Below are 23,493 nucleotides of genomic sequence, written 5' to 3' on the forward strand. Positions count from 1 at the left end.
GAATATTGTATATTTCGTCAGGTGTGCAATAACTAATAATAAAAAATATTATAACTAGGACAAAAACATAATTTTTAAACTGAAGTGATTGTTACCTAAATTCGCTAGTAAATATCCGAATAGATTAAGAATTAGAGTTAATATTAACTGAAACGTATTCTGTGTCTGTCTTTTTACATACAGCGTTATGAAACTTGTGCGAAGTAGCATGACTTCAACGACAAAAAAAAAAAAAAAAAAATTGTCACAACTATCGTTTACTAATATAGTTTATACCAGATTTCAGCCAGCATCCAGTTTAAATGCGTTGCTTGTGGAATATCAGAAACTGCATTGGTTGATAATTAGTTTATCGTCCCTATAAGTACAGAGGCTATAAGAAACTTGGATTTACAACTTAACGTGAGATTCGAACCACATAACCTTTAACCAAGAACTGAACCCGGGTCTCCCTCGCCCAAGGCGCGTATGCTAACCATATAGGCACGAGGGAGCTGTTCAGAAGTTGAAATATTAAAGTACTCATATTTGTGTGAAGCCTGTAGTTAGGTTTGTTGTTAGTTCGAGATTCATTAGTATATCGCAGAACATCAGATGGGCAGTTTTCGTTATTTTTACTGTAAGAAATATTAAGCTTATTAACACCTTGCATTCCAGGTGTCATTTTCTTGTGTGCGTGCTGTAATACCAGGTTTTCATTTACTGTTAAAAGACTGTATTGTGCGAGTGCGAGGATAGCATTCACCCTCCTGATTTATTTAAAAAAAAAAATGCACTGTGGAGCATTTGGACTGAAAAAGGGATGAAGGGATTGATGTTCTGAAGGGATTTTATGCCGCTTCAGGTTGGCAGCACCGACCGTAGATCAAAGACAAAGTTTTTTTTTTTCCAACCTCGAAATACAATATCGAAGTTGGCAATTATTTCTCGTCAAAATAAACACGTGTGTGTTGTAATTGAACACGTGTGTTTCCGATTGTTGATAATCAAAAGAAACATATGGCCTCCCTTAGGCCTGTCATGTGCTGAGACAAAACATTTTTCTAATTTCTGTCAGTAAAGTGCTGTCATCTAAGAAGAAATAGTAAAATTAACTCGTGCCTTGCATCCACTAAAAAATGTCATTATCTCCAGGATTAATATGACCCTTAATAAAGGATACGTTTTTATGACATTCACATGGATATCACTGGAACTCAAGGAGTTAATCTATTGTTTTTAGGATTAGCAAAATTGTTATTAGAATTATTATTTCGTCTTTGCCCTACATCAGTTCTCTAAAATTATTTACATTGTATAACAAAACTGTTATGCCCTTTTGTGATACTATTCCTTGCCAATTTCTGATTGTATTGTCTGAATTGATATGATATTGTCAATTTCGTATTAATATAAACAGATGGTCAAAATTTATACATTGAAACGACTATATCGTCTGTAAATTAAATGGTAACAAAATACTTACAGAAGCAATTATTCTTACAGAACTAATTTGGAAAACTAATAGCAACAGTCCTTGACTGGATGCTTCGCTATGAATCCATTTCATGTTATTTTCTCATTTTCTCAGAGCTATTCACAGTATATTCGAAGCAATGACAAATTTCGACTTTCACTCCGTCAAATGTATCGGCCAAGCATACCCATGAAAACCACCTAACTTAACGACTCGAAGCAGACCATATGATGATTTTAAGTTTAGAAGTGTGTACTTACCATGTAGGAAGTCGCAGCGCTAGGTGAACGCAGCATTGCCACAGCCATCTTCCCAGTTGTTACTCATCTAAGCTGACGAAACCTAGACTGCTGTATTTGGGGACATGTAGTTCATGATAGTGAAGACGTTGGCAAAAACTATACACAACAGTTCGAAATTGGTTTTATACTCTTAATACAGTTCAAAATTTGGTGAAGATTACTGAAAAAAACCTAAGAGGGGATTATAATAAAAGAACATGCAAGTAAATTATAGATTTCACCCACTCAGCTCAATTGTATATAAAAAAATATTAATTACTTTTGTCCTAATTTGGGCCCGATGATATTAATTTTGGTGTTTTTTTTTTTTTCTTTCTTTCAGATCTTCTTTCATAATACGTTAGCATAGAATTAGGAAGATTTGAAACAAGAAGTCTATTCTGTGAAGAGACTTGTAAATGAAGAGCTATTTAACTCCGTAACGAAACTGTGAATACTACTCTGATCTATATATATATTATAAATATATAAATACACATGTAAAGTTGGACTAAAGACTGATAGGGATTTTGGGTATCCTCGAACGGCAGAGCTCAAAAAGAAAACGTAAGAGGTGACTTATATATATCTCCTAACATATTCTCGTAGATGGACTGATATTAATCCTTTATGCTAATGGCTATTATAGTGTGATGGAAATGTAACAAGATTCCGATACTCTGTTCGTATTCCATGCTAATTAGGAGGGGTCTGTTACCAAGTACTCATCGCGTACAGATACTAAGTAACAAGTGCACAAAAGTGAGTCTTCATTTCGTTCTTTCTGTGGGTGATATATATATATACATACATACATACATACCTGCGCATAGATTTTATATATAAACACCTACTTGCATACATACGTACGTTAAGAATATGCGTAATAATAATAAATACACACGTGAACATGAATGATGTAATTTATATTCCTAGTTCCAGTTAGGTATGTTCTCTTACTGGAAGTAGACTTACTTTACATAATAACGTCTTCATAATTGATAATTTTCGTTTCCACATAGCTAGTTTACCTTATGTATATTTAACTCTCGTTAAAAACACAATGGTTACGTAATTAATCCCGAAGGTTGCTAGCAATGGTGCATGACATATGTATAGTCATTTAAGACTTCCAAACTTGCATGTGAGCTTCTAAAAAAAGAAAAAGTTAGTGCTCACCTAGTCAATTTCTCAATCATGTTGAAACTTTTTTTCCCCTATTACCTACACAAGTCAGGGATGTTTGTATGATTTATGTAATTAGAGTGAACGAGCGAGAGAGAGAGAGAGCGAGCGAAAAGCGTTTAGCAGAGTGAGTTGTATATTTCTGTCGGAAGCCATGTTTTAGTTGAGAGAAAAGATGAGAGACGATCCCAATTGGTCTAGAAACTTCAAATGGCGTGTGCACTTATTGCAGTTAATAACTAAATAACATTTTTTTAACGTGTTACATGCTAGTGGAACTAACTTGTCGAAAATGCCATGATTGATAAAAATAAAACTATAGGTATATACAGTCTTGTGTTTGTTTACAACATTACATGGAATGATAAAAATAAAACTATAGGTATATACCGTCTTGTGTTTGTTTACAACATTACATGAAATATAATATAAATATATATTTAAAAGATAAATGCATGTTTCAAAAGACATAATTTTACAGCATATTTTATGTATACTTCTGTAACAAATTATATTTCAAGGGTAAAACTATTGGATTTTTAATTTATGTATATGTATATAATATATAAATAATAATTATAATATATATTATAAACTCGAACAAACAATTTCCGCTCATTGTTTTACCCAAGATCATCTGTATTATTTCGTGATATAGTTGTCATGCCAAGTTTTATGTGTTGCAATCGTTATAGTATCAATGGATACCCAGTGTGTTTTATTAGTTGACTAACAACTTTGAAATAACTTATAACTTAAAAATATGACAGTCTCATATGAGGTTTGTGTTTTCTCAAAGCATAATATCCACACACACAACATAAGCATCCGCCATAATTATTATATTAAGAACCTTATTTATAGAAAAGGGAAGCATAATCTATATATATGGAATTAGTTATTACGTACATAAGATTGAGAGCTTGTTTTTCTAATGAATTTTTTTAAACTGTTGAAGCAAAATCATGTGCATGCAATTTCATTCCTAGATAAAGGAGAATGTCATCTATGAAAATAAGGGTTGTATATTGTAGGCCGATTTTTCAATTCAAACATTTTGCAGAGGGTAAGAGCAGATAGAAATTGGTGTGCTCCTTGTTTATTGTAAATGCTTGTATTAAAATGCTTCAGTCTACTTTATTCTGTTATTTCATCCCCACATCCTATATTAATAGGCGCCAATGTGAATAAGGAAATAAATGTTTATGTATAAAATTGCTTTATTATTTTACCTTTTATAACCATCCATATTATCAAACTTTCCGATTACAAGTATATTGTATAAAAAATATTGCTTAAAGTGGGTCAGAATTCGCCTATAGCTTGTTATTTCTGTATAAATCAGGAAAACAAGTTTCTAGGAGGATCAGTTTATTCCATATTGTCCTGTTGACATTCGGATATTTTGGGTATTGTGTAGTACGCATTTGATAGTTAGTGTGATTTTGTTCATACCTGCAATGTTCTTTTTGGATCAAAAGATCCAATATATTTCAATCAAACAATTTCTTGTAGGCCTTTTATCTGGAGAACTACATATAGTGAGACCAAACCCAAACTATCACTTAACTTAGTATAATGTGCTTATTCCATAGAAAATATGAAAACTCGCTTTAGAGGCCTTTCAAAAATTTTGTTGGCCCCTGATCCAAAAACTAATTATTAGCCAAGATCGCAATCTTTTGATTCATTTTTGTTTTTTTTCTAAAATTCTTGTTAGCTATATCAGATCAATGTTATGATCATAGATTTCTAAAAGTGATAGAGTAATATGTATTTGACTTTTGTTTATGAGCCAACAATAATAATATTTATTGATGTTATTAATTATTAATTAACACTATTTAATGCATTTTATGTGTATTATATGATTTACAAAATGACAAAGCTTACGAAATAACATGAAAATTAATTCTATCACCGAAAGAGTTTTAGAGTACAGGTGAAAGACATTTAGTACATTTAGAAGGGAAATATAAAACCCCAATGCCACAATGATATTATGAAGATACAGAGCAAGAAATTGTAGATATGAAAAATATAAGCTATGTATGCATTATGATCTTATGAATCCGTTAAATAATGGATATTTTATACATCAAATATTTTTCAAGAATGAGCCGCTAAAATGAAATATTTTTGAAAATTTATAAGGGAAAATATATGTTTAATTAAGATAAAAGATTTCTAACTTGTGTGAAGGGAAGGAGCTTAAGATACTAATCGCATTGCCTCTTTGTATAGCTAGGCTAATTATATTTATTGACAGTGCCATAAAGAAAAATAATACGAATAGAAAGAGATATATTTGTGTATTCTAAATATGTTTATTAAAACTAGTTAGTTTTCTTTATCATTTTACTAGAATGTCGAAGCTAGTGGCAGAAACATTATCTAAAACATTGTTGCTCAAAAAGGAGATAATTTATTTCTGCACAAGCCTCCAATTATTCTGAAAGGCGAGGCTTGGCTGTGCGAAACAAGAGGTTTCGGATAAGTGCGTGTCAGTATAGAATCTGGGAATATACTTCATTTCTTGATTCGTAAAGCTCGTGTTTCCCATTTCTTTCTCTACAAAGCAATTTAAATTCAACCTTTCAAACATTTTTTTTTTTAAATTCAGTAATACAGGCACTCGTTTATCAATGAAATTCTGTTTCACTCACGTTATGTGGCTTTCATAAAAAATGGAAAATGTTAAGCAAGTTTTTAAAGGTCCATAAAGATAAGTGAAGATCTTGCAATGACAAAAACCTTGAACTATAGTTTTGCACATTGTGTCATGATCTCTAGAAAAGTCAAATTTGGAATAAGTGTCTGCCGTGTGTTCAGCAACGCGGCTGATATGTTGTTCAGCGAAATTATAACTAAATTTTATAGAATTATTATTTTTAAAACTGCTTTAACACATTTCATATATCAAAATCTGTTATTCATTTGCCTCAGGAATTAAAAAAAACAAAAGAAAAGCTTCTAACGACCGGAAATCACAGTTTGCAAAAGACTCAGTGTGGTGCAACCATACCTTTTTATTAATTCCCAAATAATAATATAATAATAGAAATAAATCATTTCATTTTTTCTTTTCCCTAATGGATTTAATGAAAGAGGTGAAATACGAAGGATGTAAACTGACGTGCCAGAAAATTGGACAGCAAATGTAGTAACGCCAGCTGCTCGATATGTACGTTGTCTCGCAGACGTTTCGCATATCTCAATCCACACACATTCATTATCTCCTCAGAAGTTGGTTCCATTTCAGACATAATTCTAGATGAAATTCTGTAACGTTTGTATAATGTTCCATACTTAATCTGTGATGTTCAAATCGACGACCGAAGGCAGTGTCTGAAACTGACAAATGTATCTCAAACTACTGTAGTGCCACCTGTGACTTAAGTGAGTGATGTTATCCTGTTGGTAGAAACTAACACTACCGGGGAATATAGAGAGCATGGGAGCTCAAGAAGTCCACCAGAAAATGTGTCTACGTCGCACCTATCGTAGTAGAAGTTAGTTTCGCTAAGGGTTCCTCGTTCCCTCCAACAGAATGCATCATTACAAAGGTATCATCTCCTTCCTGACAAAATGGAACAATTGCTTCGTACCGTATGATTGTCGCCATATACTCATCACCCCCTGCTCTGAAAACCTTAAAACTTGATTTATCACTCCGAATGGGATGCCGGGGCTATCGTCTGTTCAATTTTACCCTAACCAGGTGAGATGCAATAGCCGATGCCCAAGTGTTAATATTTGTATCCTTGTGGGTAGACAATTGCTAAACCACTAGGAAAATATTCGTGGACTCAGGCTCTTCAACACCCTCGTTCAAATCCGTTGAGACATTATTTATCTTTGTTGCATGGTTGCCATCTTGGCTGTTTTCATTTCGCATCATCCATCGTGGATGCCTACACTGTCTTTACTATTGTCTGTCGGAATTTACGTATTTTTGATATTCACTCCTAACTGTTCGAGAAGATTCCAGAGTAGTGGTCACTTCCCCGATAAATTGTCTCATTTGTTACAACCCGATAATCTGCTCACTTGATGGCACCTTTCATTCTATTAGTTGGGGCTAGTATGCCCATGGCCGGATCTTGTCAGTCGCAACAATGCCCTTCTGATGTCCGTATGGAAATCAGCGTACCACGATTTTCCCAATATGCAGTTTTCCTTTAAGGAAGTGGTACACTCATGTCCAAAATGATTGTCGCATATCTATAACTGTCTTCTTATAAGAATATAATTTGATAATGATTTTGCAGGATACTTTTAATATTGATACGATGTGTATAATCGGGAAATGTATATTTGTGGTAAATTTCATAGGAAAAGAATTATAAATACTGAAATTAGAATGAGTAAAACAAAATGTTGCTAAATGGACAAGAAATTTTATTTTCGTTTTATTGTTCTTATTTACTGTTCTTTTGACATGAAATTTGTCACATAATGTTTTTGCCGATTATACACATACTAACATTATAAGAAATACCGAGCGAATTCGTTATTAAATTATATTCCTACCTACAACAAAATATTTAAAGACATGCAATAATAATTTTGGACGAGTGTACATGGCTTGATGACTAAGCCCAACTTCTACTGATACCTTCCTGAGAGTCCAGTGATAGTTTTCGAAGATACTTCGCACTAACTTTACTTACTGGACAAACACCGTGTGCGTGGGTTTTCTCGGGGTTCTCCCGTTTCTTCCTACTTTCTTCATTCCACACTTTCATTCATTATTTCATCATCACTGTCTCATTTAGCCTAGCCGGCATAAACGTGGGACGTAAAACTCGAAGATTTCATTTCATTTTTAACTCCGCTTACTTGCCCATAACTGATGGACGAGCGGTATGGGTGCAATCTGCTGATTCCTCCTGGCCTCAATGAAACTCTTCACTTTTATTATTTATTCAAGCTTTTAATTGTCAATGAAGCAAAGACTCCACCGACAATACAATAAATACTGCTAAAATAAAACAATTCCGATCCAACTTTGAGTTTCTTCCCTGGAAACCAATCTAGACATATGCACCATCTAGTATCAAAATTATGTACTATATACGCAAAAATATTCATTATTCAAATTTTAATAGCACGTCTATATCTCACTGAACTTTCACTTTAATATATACTGCAATATAATGTCTGAAATAGGATAAAGGTTGTACTATACTGGCATCATTTGCTGTTTTCCATTGATTTATATAAGAATATATATTGTTTCTATGTCGAAACAAATGGATATCCTACTGGTTTATTCTATACGATAACTTAAATCTTCCTATGTTTTACGAGGAGCCGTTCATTAAAAAATAAAATAATCATCTGACAACTTGTAATGCACCTGCGTTTTTAAGCAGTTATGGAGTGGATATAGGACTGTGCCTCAATTATCAATATGTTATGATTTGGAAGTTCCTGCTTTGCTCCCCTCCCCCCAAGAAAAAAAATGATATTCAGATTTTACACGCTAGGTGAGAAGAATTGTGAAATTCTGTCGTCATAAGAAGCATGTTTCTATTTTAATATTTATGGACATGCAAACAAGTATTACCGCGCTTTTCTTCGAGGCCATTGTATGTCCCCTTATATTGCTTCTAGTAGGCTCTATTTGACTGGGGGTGTCACCATGGCTCAGTGGTAGAGCACCTACCTCTGGTGTATGGGGTCTCTGGTTCGATCCCCGACCAGTAAGTTTGTAGTGGACAACATCGTGTCCGTGGGTTTTCTCAGGTTACTCCCATTTTCTCATTCCACCGGTTTTTCCATCATCACTCATTTGCTTTAACCATTGTGGAACATTAAACAAAGATTTCGTTTATTATTTGACTGGACTTCAGTCTCTGAGTCCCAGTAATCAACACATCTCAACCTATGTAATTCAGTCTCCCTCTCCGTCCCTAAACAAACAAATCTTCACTGACTAAAAATTTACGGAAGTACGTGCAGATTGATTGGTCTTCCTTAAAGAATGAGATCAAATAGAGAAGAACCTATCATGCTGATATCTTCCGCGCAAGCCGACATTCGTGGATTATTTTTTATATGATCCCTCTACTAATTTTTAACTGAATTACTTTCCAAATTGTTAATGGGCCATGCGGCCATTGTTCGGTCTTCTCTTCATGGTGTCATCAGTTACAGAATATGATGAACTAGGTATAAGAGTCATTTCTAACCCCGTCCGTCTACATTTGGTGTAAATGCGTTATGGCATAATAGCGTTATAGAGCATCTGGAAAATTTTGATGTGTTCGCCTTTCAGAAACATGAACACAATAATCTCATGTTCCACTGACCCCTGCTTACTCTTTTATGCCTGTAAAACAAATTTAGTTCAGGGCTACGAATGACATCTTCAGTTTGTGGTTTGATGGTGCTGTTTAGGCTAAACTAAATGGGTGGTTAGTGAGAGTTAATGATTATGGAAGAATTGGTAGAATGAAAAGACGGGGAGGAAACGGGAGAACCACGAAAAAACCACGGATTCTATTGAATCTCTAGTATATACAGAGCTCATATGGCCTAGGCTCTAATCTGGAACTTCTTGTACTAGAGATCCCCATCAGGACTAGTTTTGCACTTAACTGAACGATCATAGAAGTTGCACTTTTGCATACAAACAGTAGGTATTAGACTAGAATATATACAGACGACCAACTTCCTATATGGGCTATTGAAATCAGTTTGAATCGTCTGCACAGCGAAAGAACCAATCAACGCTCTCGGCGGGCCTGATCTGTGTCGTCGTGTGTGGATGGCACTGCCATCGGTCTTGGAACTTGACGTCATGAGTTGCCATAGTAACCGGCAGATTGTTTTCGTTTGTTTCGCATCTCAGTGTTAGATGTAGTGCAGAAAGATCAGATAAGCTAATGTTCACTTTTCCTTGTACTGTCTCTGAACTGGACGTCCCTTTCCAGCTTTATATATATATATATATATATATATATATATATATATATATATATATATATATATATATATATATATAATTTTCTTCCTTTGAAAATATCTAAGCTCCGCGAAGTACGTCATAAGAAAAACTGTTCCCCAAATGCAACTAAACGAGCGAAGGAGTAATAGTTTGTAATAAAAATAGAGATATTCCTTCTGGAAATGTGATCTGACAAAGTTCTTATCCAAACTTGTATGCACTTGTATACACGTAATTCTATGTACACTCACGTCCAAAATTATTGTCGCATGTCTATAAATATGTTGTTGTAGGAATATAATTTGATAACGAATTCACTCGGTTTTCTTATAATGTTAGTATGTGTATAATAGGCAGATTTCATGTCAAAATAGCAGTAAATAAGAACAATAAAACGAAAATAAAACTAACTTGTCCATTTAGCAACATTTCGTTTTACTCATTCTAATTTTCGTATTTATAATTCTTTTCCTCTGAAATTTACCACCAATATATATTTCCCGATTATATACACAGTATCAGTATTTAAAGTACCCTGCAAAATCATTATCAAATTATATTCTTACAAGAAGAGTGTAATAGATATGAGACAATCATTTTGGATATGAGTATACATTAAATGTGAAAAGTATATTTCATATTTAATTATTAAATTTGTTTTTATAGCAGAAAGATTGTATACTAAATATCAAAAATATCTCATGATTTTTCTTGCAAGCTGCAATTACAAAATATTGCGTCTGCGTGGTTGTTCAGAAACTTTTTTGAAAGGTGAATACTACTATCCAATATTACGATTGGATAACAAAATGGAAGAAAATTAATAACAAGAAAAAATAACCTAGTCTGTGGTTACTTTCGAAATTTCCACGTAGGTGACGTCAGATCGACTGTTCCGTCGTCGTGTGTTAGAGGCGTTACTGTCGCAAAGTTTCCAGTTTTTCGCTGAGTTTGCGGTCTGTAAGATTTATACAAATTAAGTCCTCTTTATTTATTTTAATTCTAATAAAAGTATTGAAATAAGCATATAGATAAATTTAGATCATTAACATCTCCACCTACATCAACAATAAAAAGTAAAACTTTCCCATATAAATCTGGACAGAAAATCAAAGGTGGCACAAGTATTGTACAGATATGATCAAAAATGAGTACACGTGTCTTGCATGTTCTTTCATCAATAATATCCGAACCATTTGGCTGTTTCCAATACCGTACAAAGAATTAGGTTTCTCTTTACGCCGAAGAAATCGAAATTAAAATTAGTTGATTTGCAACGATGATTCAAGCTTTAAAAGAATGAATGTGCGCCTCAAATGCACTGGAAATAAGAGTGTTTTAAAAGAACATAAGCGAAAATAAGTCATCAATACATAACAAATAAAACAATATTTGTTTACGCGTCTTTAATTTGTTGTATTTATCCTGATACAGTTACGTTCACTGGTCAAATCTCTTCCTCGTGAAAGTAAATTTGTATCAGTGTATTAAACAATTCTGGAATAATATAATTAATACTGTAAACAATTTTATTAAAGAAAAAAATACAACCAGTACCGATAAATTTATTCTCATCAGTATAACTGCATAATAATTTAAACAAGAAAAATTAGATTCTTTCAATAAATATAATTAAAATATAATTGATGCTTCTAATACAAAAATAAGGAGCAAAACTTTATAACCACAGTATCTTTTTTAAAGATATATATTTGATAATCATTTCATCGTATTACTTAGTGTTTTTATATATATACATAAAATTGTCCTACACTTCAGTTTTAAAAATCTCAAAATGTATTATTTTCGAGAAAATTTATCAAAGTATTTCCGTCATAAAGCAAACATACTATGCTATTACTTTCACATGCATGAATTCTGTGTGAATATCTCTTTTTTTATATCGAAAAAGAAATTAAAATAAGGAAGGAATTATAATAAGGTGCGAGAAAATAAAATATGCTAGGATTCATCATCTTGTCATAATTAGAATCAAAAATGCTTATTAAGTTACAATTTACTTTTGCACTAGTTATAATTTATCTGAATATACATTCGAATGATTTCATATCTAGACATGATTTCACAATCTTATTTTGCGATGCATAAGAGCAAGTTTGTATTTTTTTCTGTTAGATACAGCAAGTAAATAACTTGAGAAGCTGACGTTAACAATAATAATAAAAGAACATTTTATATGGTAGTTCGTATTTTTAAGAACAAGCTACTGACAAGACCCTTGTTCCCGAACTAACTTGCCATGTACACGGAACCTATATACACATGTGTACTTTTTGTTACCATGATTGGATAATATTTTAAGCCGAACGTACTCGTACGGTTTGGTAGGAGTTGCCTGAAAAAAAGAAATACAGTACTTGTGTAAATATGTGAACCAAAATTAATTAATAAATATACTCCATGGTTCTGGATAATCACAATAACATTTTAAAACACATTTTTCTGACCAGAACAAAATGAATTATTTAATAATTATACGATTTTTGTTACAGTTTCAAGGACCTAACGTCCTCTTCATCAGACATGAGAAAAGACAGATGACAGCAAATCTTATATCTTCCTCAGCCGTTAGTTAGCATTTTCATTTATATAATTTTAATTGTTTATATATATATATATATATATATATATATATATATATATATATATATATATATAATTTTACTAAATTTAATTTACTAAAATCTTGAAGGTATACAGGCGACAAGGAACAACAAATTAAAACTGATTGATACAAATAGATTTGGGGATCATTCCAACTATTTGAAAATTAACAATTCTATAAGGATTTTTTTTTTTTTTCACATTTTTTCCCCCACTATAATCACTTTATTCTGCACACATTGTTTCCAGAAATCTAAAGTCATTAAATACACAATAATATATTTTTTTTTCGAGAGTTTGGTGAGAGGAGAGTGATTACAAAAGGAAAATTTCGTCCAAAGCTTTTCCCGGAGGGAGAGTTCCTAGCATCGCTGCTACGTTCCCTCTTTGCACAGCCATACTTATCCTTTGTATAAGGTAGGATGAAGCTCGGGTGTCTCCTGTGTTAATAGCTATACGGTGTCCAACTTCATTAATGAAGTTTAGACCTTCCTGACCCCAGGACCCACAAGGTTCAATGGCTATGGTGACGAAGTGGTATTTGTCCAACAGGTTGCTATACTTTCGTCTCTTTTCATATTCTCTGCGAGTTGCAACCGTCCCAGCTTTTGTCGAAGATGAAGGAAGATTAGAGGGGGCTAGGGTATCGGTACAAGTGAAATCCCATATTAAAGCCTTCCCTCGTTTCCAAGGCACCAAAGACATTCCATCAGGTCTCTTGCCATCAGAACGACTACACCCCATTAGCTCTCTCACGGAAGGCGTTCCAGAGGATATGAGGGCTCTCATAATGAGATCGTTAACAGTGGAGTGTCGAGAGTATCTGCCAGCACTGTGAACACATGATAGGCCATGTATATCTTTCTTACCCACTAAACTTCCGCAAGCAGGGCACTGGTGTTGTTCACAGACATCTGCTCCCAAACGTAACGCACAAGCGATTCGGAAACTTTCGTCGGGAAGATGCAGCCCTAGGGAAGAAGATGGGATAGCTTGTAACCAGGCACCTGCTTCAGGGGAAGAAGTGGCAAGAAGACGTGCCTTATCTTCAGGATTGGTGGAGGACTGAAGAATAGAAGATAATCTGGAGTCTATAAGAGGAGCGTCCCATGAAGTTTGAAAACTTCTCTTATCGAAATCAGGTAGATCGAGTCCGCCGCACGATATCCACTGGGAGATACAATCATTTATCTCAGCTTCTGAATTCTGATGAATATCCTTGCGAAGAAGAGAAGTGATTTTGTTTTTATATATATAAAATTTAAATTTGTAATATGTAACAATATCATATAATTACATTGTTAATATTCTTACAATTCTATTGATCTTTATATAAAACAAAATAAAATAACAGAAATTTGGAAATATTCAAATTGCACTATTGAATTAATTAAGGAAAAAAATTAATTAAGAAAGCTGTACAGTAAGATTTAAAATTAAAATATTCATTGTTAATAAGTGTTGATTGGGACACCATATCTATGATGCTGATATACCAAAACTTGATCAAACTGGTTTATTAATAAGCTCTGTCGTGGCTGTGTGATTACTGTCGCGCCTTCGGCACAGAAAATCCGGCTTCAATTTCCGATGGAAGCTCATATGGTTTGGACCCACGTCAAGTTGTAAGTCTACGGCTCGTATAACCTCAGGACTGGAAGGAATGCTAAACTTGATTTTAAGTAACCAACCAGCTTTTTATTGACATTACCACCAAAAGCGGTATAGTATATATATTTTTCACATTCTTAATAACCAAAGGTACCCAGTTTGGACTAACGTCAGTCAAACTCAGGCTCACATAATCATTTCGACCTCTCACTCACATTGTCAACCCGACCTCACGCTCACTCGATCTCACCCTCACGAAATGAGTGTGGGGTCGAGTGAGCACGAGTGCCGGCCCTATGAGTTCGGGCACCTTCGTTAATAACATCTGAGTAAATTAATAAATTTGAATACTTTTTGAGGTATCGTGTAGAACAGTTTTCTGTGGAGGCCACTTTCCTCAAGAGGAGACAACTTTTATTAGTCACAATGCTGTGCCTCATAGGTTATACAGACCACCTTACTTTTGTCTTCTTCAAAGAACTCATGCTACTCGTAAAAACTCCCACGGTTGGATAAGTATCTAATTGCGCTTTACATAATTTAAGGATACTGATCACAATGAAAATATTATTACACATATATGTCCGTAGGGCCACAAGGAAAATGACCTCTAGTTTGGAATCATTGACCATGAATGGATACATTTCTCATTCCGATCTTGAAGTCACGAGAAAGTTGTCAAATCTGGGATGTTAATATCGCAGCGTTGAGATCACTAAGGGGGAAGGAGATTCAATATATATATATATATATATATATATATATATATATATATATATATATATATATATATAATATAGATAGATAGATAAATAAATAGACATGTGTATAACGCACTATGGTGATAATTGTTACAGAATAAATAAATGTGATATTTACAATACAGAAGGTTGCACGTGATAAAAATAGACGAGTTTCACTGGTCTTCCAGAATGACTTATTTAATCACTCCTATGTGTTGATACATTACTGGCTATACTGGGACCGTAGTTGAAAACAATATCCCTGGAACGAAGAAGATAAAAGTGACCGCTTTCTGGTAATTCATTTCTGGACTACCCCCCCCCCCCCTCTATTAAAGCCACTTAGCAATAGTAAAAATGTACAAAGAAGAGGGTTTAATTGTCCACAAAGATAATATGGGACCTGTCATCCGATGATGTGCTTAACAGGCTTCTGCTGTATGTGGTCGGCCGCAAATTGTAAGAACACGGCCTCAGGCCGCACGAATGTTCAATACAGTACGCACCATTAGAAAGAAGAGCACTGACACAGAACAATCTTCCAACGCAAAGAAATTAGGCTATACGATACCGTATGTCGAAAGTTACAGTTTCCAACTCATCCGAAGGAATGTCGCATTAGAAGCTCGTGGACATCACCTTACAGAGAGCCACAACCGAGAGATATCCACAAACACTAGAAATATTTGTGAAACATGCGCAGGGGACAGGTGGAAATGAGTGTACCTGTATAGCTAGTGCTGTTAAAATTCAAATAATGGGTTCTTCTAATAATTATTTAAATAATTTCAACAGCACTAGTGCGTACCCTGGATGAGGGGTAGCTCTACGCAATGAGACCAACAGAGTTCGATTCATTTTCTACCATTAAACAAACCACAGGAGCTGTTCTGACCTTGTAGTACAATCCAAGGAAAATTTTTCAGTGGATGTCTGGTGTTGGCGGGATGTTGTAGTCGGGAAATACTGCCACTTGTCGAAGTGCCTTTCGACACCAAAGTCAACGCAGCCTACTTCCAGGAGAATGTTATGACACACGCCCGCCCCACTGTATGATACACACACACACACATACATACATATACTGTATATATATATATATATATATATATATATATATATATATATATATATATATATATATATCCCTCACCTGGTACGATTACAAAAGCACAAATGTATGAATCCGCATGGACACGGCTGCTAATCATACCGCTTGATCATTCCAGAGGTTCTATGCAAGGAAGGCAGAAGAAACAGGAATTCAAGTGATCTCATTTTCGTCCATCCCTATGAAATCCCCAGACACCTCACTAGTGGTATACTGTAGGTTTGGACTCTTCAAGTACGGCTCGATGCCGTCCCCGTATCAAAGTTGCCAAAGCAGTATGGCGAGACATTCTCCTTCCAATTCTATGCAAGAGTTTGCTACAGTGGAACTTCGTCACTGAGTAATCGCTCGGACCCATGGTCGTCACATTGAACACAATCGCTTGTGGAGAAAGGGGATTTAGTCAGGTAAAGTGGTTTAAAGTCGACTATTTTTATCGTGGTCTACATTTAAATTCCTTACCTCCACTGGGAAAGTTTGAAGAGGTGGGCCATTATTATTGTATTCATAAGATCCCAAACAATCTCCATCTTTGTCATTTTCATTGGCAAGGCCCTGGAAATATAATATGTTGTTATCTCAGTTCAACTGGTTGAAAAACACACAGAATATATTATTATACCTTGATACACAGTGCTACTAAAGTTTGCGTTTTTATACTTTGGAATGTCTGGGTAAACCGAACACCAATAAGAAAAAATTAAAAAGGAGGTCACAAAGTCTATACACAAAAGTTATGATTTCAGCATCTACCTGCTAAGTTTGAAGGAGACATCACGAAAACTTGCAGGCCTTGGGATTTCTCGATTTGTTAATTATTTACCTATACTTGTTTAATATATGATGTAATATCATCTTAAAATTTCTTGATGTATTTTCAAAACTTTCAGTGTAGATTCAATGACCAAATCATCAGTTAATTTCGGGAAAGGCCTTATTCAGATAGTTAAGTACCTTTATACTCATCTATTTACAGTATTATGATCAAAATAGAATCCAAACATTTTTCATTTTTTTAAAATAGTAAACACCATATACACACAAATGCAGTAATACATGAAATGTGTTTTTTTTTTTTAAATTCTTACACTATAGTTTATTGAGAAACTCTATGGATCTTGAGTAAAAATATTTACTGGTGAAAAATTCTGATATGAAAATCAGACTTAAATGAATTTGCTGACAAGATTTATATCTTAACGACCTGTGCCCAAACTTATTATTATTATTATTATTATTATTATTATTATTATTATTATTATTATTACAATAGGGTTATCTTTTGTCCTGGTAAAGCTACTAATACACATTCTTTGCAATATAGATGAAAAGAAATCAAACTAATAAGGTAAAATAATGTTCTTGCTGTGGTACCCTAAAATAAGACTGTTAACATTTTAATTTATATCAGCATCACAAGAATCGCTGGCATGAATAAGAACTTAAAATTTCATTTACGTTCTTAGAATGAGCCAACTTTTTAAAACATTATTTGGGAGTAATGCTGAAGTTCCTTTTTGTCAAATGCAACTAAGATTTTTTTTTTTAATTCAGAGTCCTGACAATTTGCCACCGGTCGTTTTGCTTTATTTATTTATTTATAACAAAAGGAGACAATTTACCGCTGGATCTTTTGCAACCAAATTATTTTAGTACCATCAGTAATAAAATGTACTATCAATTTTACAATTATATCATCCTCAAATAAAAATGTAATTTCAAGTTTGAGAACATTTCTCTCTCATCAAAATGTAAATCCTTGTCTCTTTTTATATAGCGATAACTTCAGAGTGTGACTGGATTAGGCAATTTACAGTAGGTGCTGATAGGACTGAGACCATCTTGCAATCAGAAGTACTGTGAACCCAGTGTAAGCGCATGAACACTAAACGATCATTATTAGAGGCAGATATACTATTCCATTTTCCTCTTGGACGATTACTCTTGACACTTGCTGACTTCTGGAAATGTCTTCGGTGGTGTCAGAAGAGACTGCAGTGGCGAGATGAATGGAGGAAGAAAGTATTCAGTGATCAGAGTCGTTTGTGTCTCGGACACAGTGATAAATGTGTTCGTAGCCGTAGACTTAATTCGTAATACCGTCAATCCTCGCCTCCAACCACTGGTCACTTTACTGAACATTTCTTTCAACAGTATAGTACTTGTCTCCATGCCACCAGGAATTCAACATCCTAGCCTGGTCTGCTAAATTCTCGGACCTAAGATCTGTCAAGCATGTACCTGGTGAGATGGGTACCATCTACCAACCAAGTTTCGGCAACGATCAAGAACTAGCTAACCCAAAATAGACATCAATCATGTGATACCATACCGCATACGGACATTCAACGTTTGTACTACCTTACTCAAACGCTGCTTGTGTAGATGCACGATGTGGTCAAATATGCTATTAATGTGAGTACAGAATACCTTTGAACACTCTACATGCATGTTCGGGATATCCTACAGGCGCCATATTGGAATCACTTCACCTATTATCTCTTTTTCTTGTGTGCCAATTTTGGACCAGGTCTGTAAATTCCTGCTGGATGTTCTTAAATGCATTTTCGCCAGCGTATGCACTTAATAAGAAAAATACATTGTATAGACCCGGTAAGGTTCATATTTACGTAGAATTGTTGTAGATTCTTTATAGTTTGTTGAATCTCTCGAGTTGTCTCATAGTTTCCAACGTCAAACTTTTCGGCAATTCATGATATTCAAAGGAGGCATTTATCGACTTGTGCTGTTTTGAGGTTTTCTATATGATGTTACATTTTTTGTATAACGTATATATAATTTTTTCACCTGTATATAAACAGGTGATTATCAAAATGATATAAAAACTTGAAGACAATATAACTTATCTGATTGATGTGGATCGGGACCACCTGGGGCCTGTAAAACATCTCTGAATCGTCGTGGTATAGAGGCTTATACTGCAAGTCATAAATAGTTTCCAGAGAAAATGTACTAGTCTTCACAAGGACAGCACTTAATTCCACCATTGAGAATAAAGAAGGATATCTGCGCCGATTCAGAGTTCCAGAACAAACCGTCATGGGAAGTATTATATAATTCATCCTTATGTTAAAGAAATCACACCTCAAAGTTCCAGCAATGTGAATCGGCGCATTGTCATCTTCGAAAATTACACCTTTTATCCGGAATCAATATGTGAACCATAATATGCACATAATCATCTAGAATACGTCCATAATTACTGGCAGTAATGCGTCCTGTGACTGTAATCAGACGGCCCACGGAATACCAGAAAATGGTGGCCCACATCACAGAGCATCCACTATACCCTTCACGGTTGGGAGGAGACGATTTGGAGCATAAACTTCTTTGGGCGTCCGCCATACATAAATACAGTCTGTCGGTGGAAGTAAGATGAAAGAAGGCTGATCGGACCATAGGAAAAAGTTACCAAATATGGGGAGATTAAAAACAAAAAGAAAGAAAATAAAAAGAAAACGTTCTTGTTTAAAAGCAGTTCATACCAGATACAGTGGGCTTTTTTTTAATTCGAAGTCCAAGGGGACACGAAAAAACTTTGAATTATCCAACAACATTCATTTTCACATTTATAACAACAAACAAACCAAAGTACTGTTCATCAAAAACATGTTCATATGATGTAGACTTTGCCTTTAAAGCAGCTTATAATTTGCGTGATCGAATACCGCAAACTAACAAACGACATTGACTCCACATAATTCAAACTACGTGTACAATGGAAAATATATTTACGTACAGCACTACAACATAAATTGAATAGCCCAAACAATTAAACACCAGTAACAATTTGAATATTCTGTTCTTACTTTTAAGAAGTTGTAAACTTCATTTGCTTAAATTTGATTGTTTTTGTTCGGTCAATAAATCTTAAATTTCTTGTATTGCGTGGAATACGATATTAATAACATTTGGTTGACTTTATGAATAATTCATCTTAAATTTTCAACCAATTCTGAAACAAGATGAGATTGACATACGTTCTTTATCTTTACTTCTTCTCCAACTCACCTTCATCTTTATCATTACATAGATTTTCTATTTATCTTTTTTATTACTCTTCCCTATGGCTGCATCTGGATAACTGAAAACATGTTAAAACTGTATTTCTCTGTTTACATCTGTCCAACATTAAAAATTTTCAATTGTATTTACTTCCAATTATCCAAAAACATAGGTTCAAAAGTTCGATTTATCCACGATCTTTTACTATTGTTTTCAATACAGTTTTCAAGGGGGAATGGACTTCTGTTCGAATTATCCAATATTTCGAATTATCCAAGTTCGAATTAACGAGACTCCACTGTATTTGGTAGCTATGGTCAGGACGTACTGGAACTTTGTACGCCGTAGTGTATCATCAAAATATGAAGTACAACAATAGCAATGTAATAGACAAATGAAAACCAGGAGCACTCCCTTCCCCCCATATTAGGATACCATGGTTCCTATATAGAGATATAACATATATAATCATGAATCATAAAATTACGAAGTTTGAAGCTTGAAAGTATTTTTATTTCCTACAATAACATTCGTGACAAATATGAACAGATTTGATACAATGAAAATGGAAATGAAACGTGATTTAAAATTAAAAATTTTTCTTCATTTCTACGTAGACCGAAAGTGACTACGTGATTTTACACTTTTTCAAACTCAAAGATTAGAATAGGTAAGATTACATTATGTTTTAGGTCAAAACATAGAACAGAATGAACTAATATTGTTCGTATTGACATATTAACTGACTTACTAAGGTACAGCCAGCAAGCACGCAGTGGAAGTGGAAGCAAGCAGTAAGTGCCATTTCTAACTATAAGTGTTTTATCTAAACGGCCATAGGATTGTATCTCTGACCCGAAGACCCTGATCATATGAGCTTTGCCCGTAAGAAAAACTTCTCACACAATCTCTATTCACAACCAGTGATCTATACTATTCAAAATGCATTCACTTAAAGTTCTTTAATTTCTTCTTCTAGTTTTATTCTTTAGCTTAACTGCAAACTGCAACCCTTAAGTTCTGACAATGTACAGGTTTTGTCACGTGTATTGCCCTAGTCAGTGTTAAAGAAGGGTGTGCCATATTACAATATAGTTTCTCGAAAACATAATAACGATTCCTTTTCACGTCTTTTCTTCGTTTTTTTTTCTATATTCTTCGGCTGATGCATGTTTTTAGCTATATCCTCTTTTTTCACGGGAAGAATAGTATGCAGAAAATTACCATTATTTGTTATCGTAATTATGTAGTTAGGGTTTCTAGATTTCTGATTTTCGTATCATTTTCACATCAACTAGTATTTTTATAACATATCTATTTTCTTTCACTTCTTTTGTTTCACTTTTCATTTTATTTTATGTTTGAGTACAAGTGAATAAACTTAGACACACAACATAATACTCATGGCCTTTCGATGAACGGTCCACTTTCAGAATAAAGTTTCCATGACTGCTAGATCGCAAAAAGTGACCGGTGTACATACAGTACCTGAATGGAACTTTTTCTACTTCTTCTGTTCGTACTATCGTGAATCAAATATACCCTATTTGTGTACGTATTAGTGCAGTAAATGGTACTGAGTCTGAAATCTTTGTGCTTATGAGAATGTAATATACTTACGAGAACTCGGAAACATCGTGGTGCTGCGTCAATCTCCCCACTGGGTGATAGCGTTCGAGGAATGTGTTCCAGCGTAAACGAAGAGATGTTAACTGCACCCGCCAATCGAATTACAACAGATCCTTCATTACCACTAAAAGCCCAACACTGTCCTGGGTACACATTCGGCTGAAACAAAATTGACTTCATCATTCAAATTAATTGAAATAAATCGAGTTTAAACTCCTATTATTATGCCCTAGATGGGTCAAAAATGGAAGTGTGACGACAGAATTGGTAGAATGAAGGTGTAAGAGGAAACGGGAGAACCCACAAATACCGCCACATTGTTGTTCACCACAAATTCGCATGGCCTACAACCTCACAACAGAGTTCTACTATTAAAACACCTATCCTCATATTTTTATCAATATATATATATTTTTTAATTCAATTCCAGGGATAGCTCTATAATGAAGTCACAAAGTCCCATGCCTACCCAATTAATACGAAGGGAAATATATATTAAAAAAAACACACACACAAACAATTATAGACATTTATTCTTGTATACGGATGGGGAAAGAATGAATAAAATTTTTAGTTATTTTAATATAGAGTCTGCAATCTTGATTGATGTCCATGAGATATGCCAACATAGCATAAGTCACAATAGTTAATATTATCTTCTGTTTGTATTCTGCTTGGCTCTTTGTAGCGTACACTGCTTTTATAGACCAATCCTTTAAACACCTAGCCTTACGTACCATGTAATCATTCATTTTCATGACTGAGAAACTTTTCTTTTCTTACCTCCTTACGGCAGGGATGAGGGAAGGAAATAGGATAGAGCCTCAGTCTAGGCTCTGTTAACTGCATTAAAGGAAAGGAGGCACTCAAGAGAAATTCTCGTGGGAGAAAGAATGACTCATATTGTTTAAAAGGTGAGAGGACTCCGCAGTAGGTTGTCAATGAAGGACTGTGTTTTCTTTGCGACGCTCGTGTATCAGTTATTATGAAGAAAAGAAAATACTTTCTTAACGCACTTCATTAAGCTCACTTGATTTTTCGGATTTTAGTTAATAATGTAAAAATAATGAAGAACACCAGAAGTGTAGAAAGTAACGTAAGTAGTATCTACAAAATGCTAGTAAATATATCAATAACTATACCCAAACTTTTTCGTATAGAGCAGACATTCGGGCGCGAATGTATGTCATAATTGTTAGGCACCCTAATTTACAGGGTGTTACAAAAAATCGTCAATGTTTTAGGAATAGATTCGTCATATCAAAATAAAAGAAAAAGTTCATGTGGACCTGTGGTCGGAAGTGCATAGTTTCGTAGTTACAGAGTGTCGAAAACGTGAAAAAATTAACTTTAAAGGTCCATAGTTTTACTACTATAGGACCGATCGTAGTCGGGTCAAGACATCACTGAGGAACTAGTATGTGAACTATCCAAATATCCATCTTTCGGAACCTCCGGTACCTGCACAATCATTTTTAGAGAGGCTGTTTAGGATTACTTGATCATTTTCCACCTACCTCTGTAAAAATTGGTGTGCAAATACTGCAACATTCTTAAACATGGATATTTGGATAGTTCACATATTAGTTCCTGTGACACATTTTTGTAACACCCCGTATACATTATAAGATGATTTTGAAAATAGTTATTAGTACATGTAATAGCGTTTTGTAGATAGTATCTGGCTCACTTTCGAAGGATTTTATGTTTTTCATTGTGTTCATTCATGTTATTTCCTAAAATTCAAACAAGTGGAACTGAGTTTACCAAGGAGCCTTAATGCACTTTGGCCACTGTTCGCCACTGTTTAATTCTTTAATAACGAAACTTATAGAAGAACTTACGTAATACAGAAGGTGAGGAAATGCAAG

The 23,493-nt window shown here is 34.3% G+C and overlaps 2 protein-coding genes across 4 annotated transcripts in view; one reads left to right on the forward strand and one right to left on the reverse strand.

Annotated features, from left to right (window-relative positions):
- The window catches only part of LOC145663011 (uncharacterized), a gene marked incomplete at its 5' end in the record, with an annotated part of 46,589 nt that extends 42,452 nt beyond the window's left edge, over nucleotides 1–4,137 (forward strand). Inside the window, 1 exon segment of the mRNA XM_081729143.1 lies at nucleotides 2,081–4,137. Within this exon segment, the coding sequence (XP_081585269.1) occupies nucleotides 2,081–2,094 (14 nt within the window).
- Nucleotides 4,138–11,402: 7,265 nt separating this feature from the next.
- LOC145663019 (klaroid protein-like) overlaps nucleotides 11,403–23,493 on the reverse strand; it is a 98,570-nt gene continuing 86,479 nt past the window's right edge. For 2 of the 3 annotated variants that reach the window (XM_081729168.1, XM_081729161.1), the window contains 3 exons: nucleotides 21,614–21,781; nucleotides 16,430–16,522; nucleotides 11,403–12,233 (listed from right to left, as the gene is read on the reverse strand). In XM_081729168.1, coding sequence (XP_081585294.1) covers nucleotides 12,102–12,233; nucleotides 16,430–16,522; nucleotides 21,614–21,781 — 393 coding nt within the window. In that variant the 3' untranslated portion in view covers nucleotides 11,403–12,101. The remainder of the gene's footprint in view (nucleotides 12,234–16,429; nucleotides 16,523–21,613; nucleotides 21,782–23,493) is intronic. The other variant, XM_081729154.1, reaches the window with a different exon arrangement.

Source organism: Thermobia domestica, chromosome 1 (genome assembly GCF_964235325.1).
Source record: "Thermobia domestica chromosome 1, izTheDome1.hap1.1, whole genome shotgun sequence".
Classification (NCBI taxonomy): domain Eukaryota; kingdom Metazoa; phylum Arthropoda; class Insecta; order Zygentoma; family Lepismatidae; genus Thermobia; species Thermobia domestica.